The sequence below is a fragment of the Penaeus japonicus genome, unplaced genomic scaffold (genome assembly GCF_977035675.1).
Source record: "Penaeus japonicus unplaced genomic scaffold, GWHDUDI00000001_assembly GWHDUDI00000005, whole genome shotgun sequence".
NCBI lineage: Eukaryota > Metazoa > Arthropoda > Malacostraca > Decapoda > Penaeidae > Penaeus > Penaeus japonicus.
In genome coordinates this window covers 3,852,732-3,857,731 of record NW_028234407.1, presented here as the reverse complement: position 1 = coordinate 3,857,731, position 5,000 = coordinate 3,852,732, and the positions used below count along the sequence as shown (strand labels likewise).

At 47.2% G+C, this 5,000-nt stretch overlaps 1 protein-coding gene across 4 annotated transcripts in view; it reads left to right on the top strand.

Moving 5' to 3' along the window:
- Positions 1-2,613, top strand: part of LOC122253772 (teneurin-m) — a gene marked incomplete at its 5' end in the record, with an annotated part of 24,177 nt that extends 21,564 nt beyond the window's left edge. For all 4 annotated transcript variants that reach the window (XM_086536842.1, XM_086536839.1, XM_086536841.1 and 1 more), the window contains 1 exon segment: positions 224-2,613. In XM_086536842.1, the coding sequence (XP_086392968.1) occupies positions 224-1,113 (890 nt within the window).
- Between the last annotated feature and the right edge of the window lie 2,387 nt (positions 2,614-5,000).

The window sequence follows — 5,000 nt, the reverse complement described above, 5'->3', positions numbered from 1 at the left end:
ATGTATATATATACATATATATATATATATATATATATATATATTTATATATATATATATATATATACATAATTGTGTAGCCCTTGACATACAAGTGGCTTCGGTGTCGAAGTTGGACTTCCCCGCTTAAATGTTTCCTGTACATACCATCATGTGAAGTACTTGAGGTACCGCATGCGACGCCATGTGGTGACGGGCTATTCATTGGCATTCCCTTCCGCAGACCTGAACAGCTGGCTGAAGCTGTACGGAGTGGACCTGTCGCGCATGCTGGGCTCCAGCTACCACGACGAGACGGTGGAGCGGCAGGAGAGCGGCCTCCTCCAGGCCCGCCAGCTGGCTCCTTCCCTCCGCGTGATCTCCGGCCTCTCCTGCTCCACGGAAGGCGTCCTTCAGCAGTTCTCGCAGCCGTCTCTCCTGCCGGAGTCCCTCATTCGCTCCGACGCCCCCGCCTGGGCGATCCCCGGCTGGGACGCCCTGGGCCGCTTCATGTCGTCGCCGCCCATGCTGGGCCCGGGCGTGATGGTGTCCCGCGTGGAGGGGCGCGCCGTGGTCACGCTGGTGCCGTCCAGGGAGAACTCGGTGGTGCAGGACGTGGCGCGCGACGTCCTCAACGGCTCGGCGCTGCTCGACGTCACCCTCACGCACCACCGCCACCACACGCTCTACCTCGTCAAGGAGAACGCCGCCCTCCGCCAGGACGACCTGCAGCAGCTGCAGCGCCTCAGCGGCCGCTTCAACGTGTCGTCGCGCGACGAGGGAGAGCACCACGAGATCCGCGTCGTCGGCAACGACGTGTCGCTCGTCCTCATGTACGGCACGGACGCCCCCAACGCCCGCCACCGCCTCCTGCGGCACGCGCACCGCCACGCCGTGACGCGCGCCTGGGAGATGGAGCGACTTCTGGCGGAGCGCGGCTCGCCCACACGCCACGAGTGGACGGTGGAGGAGCGCGGCGAGCTGGTGAGCAAGGGCAGCGTGAGCGGCTACATCGCGGCCGACATCCACTCCATCCACCGGTACCCGCTGCTCGCCGACGACCCCACCAACGTGGTGTTCCGGCGCGACACGGGGCGGCGGCGCCGTCGCAGCCGGGACGCGCCGCACTCGTGATCCCCGGGTGCGGGCGCGGCCCTTGTACATACCGCTGTATAGTGTAGCGCTGTGAACCTGTACACACTGTACAAACAGGGTATTTCTCACACATTGTACACATCTCTCCGAGCCGGAGACTAATCCTCACATGTGATAGAGGCGAACTGTGTGGCGGCGGCGGCGGCGGCGGCGGCGACCGGCGCTGCTGGGGTGTGAGGCCGTGACTGGGGGGGAGGGGAAGGGGGGGAGGGCTGTGTGTGTATAGTGAGTGCAGAAGCAAGAGAGACAGACAAGCTCTGCGTCACACCCCAGGAGCACAGTGTTGCCGGCCGTTGTATATAATGTATGCTTGGCGGCGCTTCGGCACTGCCGGGATAGTCAAAGGTTCTGCAGTGGTATATGATTTTGCTGCTTAACATTCCATCGTGAATTATGTACTCTTATGGACTGACGAGTGTGCAGAGCTGGTGTGGTGCAAAGAGAGACGGCAAGACATATATATTTTGTACGTTTTTGTTACAAACATGTCCATTATTTAGAGATACTTAATGCCAATTTCTATTTGAATGTGTCCCGTGTCCTAGCGAGATGTCTGAAAGGGATCAGTCCGGGGCTCAGACTCCAATCATATTATCTTGTATATATTTATAAGAGACGCATATGATGTCAGCGAGAGAAAGAGAGAGAAAGAGCGAGAGAGAGCGAGAGAAAGAGAGAGTGAAAGAGAGAAAGAGGAAAGTAGATGTAAGAATTTCAATATGATGATCATGATGATGATGAGTTGTCATCCTCACCCTCCCAGACGGACAAGCAAAGCTCACTTGCTATTGCATCAACTCATGAATTTTATTATGCAACAAAGAGAGAGAGAGAGAGAGAGTTAAAATGAATGGATTGGTCTCTTCGCGCCCGATGACGTCACGAGCCCTGACCTCCTTGTTTGTTTTGTAGAAAGTCTTAGAGACTATTTTTTGTGACAGGTTTCAGCGAGTACGAGCCCAAAAAAATACAATAAAATAAAACAGACCGGAAAAGATTTACTAAAGCCCAATTTCCCCAGTGGAACATATGGAAATTGGGCCTTAGTGGTCGATATTATAGGACGAGAAGCATAAAGCTAGAAAAGCAAGAAAATAAATAAGATAAGACTGGCTGACCGTACTCGAGCCTACGTCACTCTAAGAACATCACGTCTGAAACTGCAATAATTAAGCGAATATCTCGGTCCAGATAACGTGGTGTTTTCCTCTCTGTGTTCTCTGGCCCACTTATACGACGTGTAGATGGCAATATTAGTAATTGGTTGTTTGGCAGTTTGGTCTGGAGGCCCAACTCGCTACCGGTCGGGTGACGTGGCGAGCGCTTGTGTCGAGGTGGGGTTTACGAGCATGTTATTCGCTCCCTTCGCTTTGGGCAATATTGCTATAATGCAAGAGAGAGGGAGAGTATTACCTGCAATTAAAGTCATATAGGGTTTTCAGAAGAGTTGCATGCACGAACCAAACTTCCCCCCCAAAAGGGAAAAAAATAGAAACAGCTGCCTAAAGAAAGGGAAAAAAAAAACATTTCTCCTCCAGATATTCAGTTCCAGATTATGATCATCAACGATAAATAAATCATCGAAAGGAGGATTTCCTTCAGAATATCCTCCCAGAGCCAAGACGAAGTGTGAAAAGGAAGGAAAAGACACTCAAGTGCTCGCTATATACGCTCGATTGGGAGAGTAGCGGACTCCGCTAGTTAACAGTTACAATATTGGTGCTTTATTTCATAGTGTTTAGTCTCCTCTTCCCAACACCGTATGTGATAAAGCGTCGCGGGAAAGAAAAGAACAAAAAAAAATAAAAATAAAGAATAATAATAATAATAATAATAAACATGATATTGGATTGTATTGACTTTGATAGTCGTTCTTTTTTTTCTCTTCAAGTTTCGGTTGGTGCTTTTATTTATTTACGATTTGTTTTTTTCTGTTGTTTTTTTCTCTCTATCAAAGATATGTATATGTATATGTATAATTTCGTAGCTGTGACTCGGAGCGGCAGGATCTTGCAATTTAGCAGCTATGTTCCCTTCTCCATTGATTTGCACATTAGGAAAGCTTGGCGCAATCAACATATCAACACGTGTAGGCTAGACTGTATGTTAATGTGCCATAGGATTTACATTGGTTGCTTGTGCCAAGAATTTTTTAGTGCTGGGGGTATGTTTTGTACAGGCGGGACAAAACAAAAGATGTGAGTGTTTTAGATTAGCCCCGAAAATGTGAATGACATTTACACATTACTATATATGAATATATATATAGATATATATATAAATATATGATTCACGTGCCCTCCCATCTACCTGCGATACCTTTATTTACAAAATAAATAAATAAATACATAAAAAAACGAGATAAAAAGATGTCTAGCGAAGTCTCTATTTCTATCTACATTACATTGAGGTTTGTAATAATTGATATACATAAAATAAAACGAATTAAATGAAGGCGGTACGCGCCCCGAGAGAGGAACCCCGTTTTAGTGTCCTGGAACCCCGTTTTAGTGGCCTGGGGGTAGTCCGTGTCCAATACCCCGGGATTTTTTTTTTTTTTTTTCTCAAGAAAAGAAGGAAAAGATGATTGATGCAAGGGACTTCGGTGCAATTGCTTTGGCAGGAGTCATGGGAAAAGAGGAAACGTAGATTTTTTTTTATTATTATTCGCTGTCTGTAGTGTCGTTATGTGTGTCGAATTTCTGTTACCGAATTAAAAATTGTATGTACACATATGTACAGTATGTACGCATATATATATATATATATATATATATATATATATATATATATATATATATGCCTACACATATGCATTCAGTAAATCATACGATTCATTTAGGGATACGTGATCACTAACTACTATAATCTAATTAAAAAAAAAAAACATGTTCTTTTATTGAAATCGGTGACTCTGCCGTGAAGTCAATCATGCGAACGGTGAAGCTAACGGGTTCCCAGTCTCGATCTCTTTCTTGTTCGTCGTCCTTCGAGTAAAATAGATTTTCATTTCAACATTTCCCTCCCTAACCTTTCCCTCCATTGACTCTCCAGCCTTTCCCTCCATTTACTTCCCAGCCTTTCCCTTCATTCACTTTCCAGCCTTTCCCTTCATTCATTCCTCAGCCCTTTCCCTCCATTCCCTCCCTAACCTTTCCCTCCATTCACTTCCCACCCCAGCCCTTCACTCCCCCCCCAGCCCTTCACTCCCCCCCCCCCCAGCCCATCCCTCCATTCACTCCCCACCCTTTCCCTCCATTCACTCGCTAGTCCTTCCCTCCATTCACTCCCCCCCCCCCAGCCTTACCTCCCTTCCCCCCCCCAGCCCTTCCCTCCTTTCACTTCCCAGCCTTTCCCTCCATTTACTCCCTACCCCTTCCCTCCATTCACCCCCCCCCCCTCCAACCCTTCCCTCCCCCCTCACCTCTCAGCCTTCTCTTCCATTGTTGCAATATATTATACTCTCCTCATTCTAACGTTTGACTAGATAATATCAAATATTTCGTATCGCCAAAATTTGTCGTTCCGTTTTCGTTTTTCTTGTTTTGTTAAAAAAAAAAATAGGTTAACATGAACAAAATATCACAAGGCTCGCAAAAAAAAAAATATATATCATGCTTCCCCCCTCCCTCCCCCCTCCCCTTTCCCCTTTCCCCAAACGTCGTTTCCATTTCAATGCCGCCTTCTTTCATAACTATCGTATAAAGATAAGATTCTTTGGCTACGTTCTTTGGCCATTTTTTTGATGGCGAAGAATCTGCTACAGCGGGAAAACGGCGCGAGACTTGCCAGTGTACGATAATGTTCGACTGCAACTCAAACAAAAATGGCGATCAAATTTTCCTTCTCGTTCCCCTTCTTTTTTT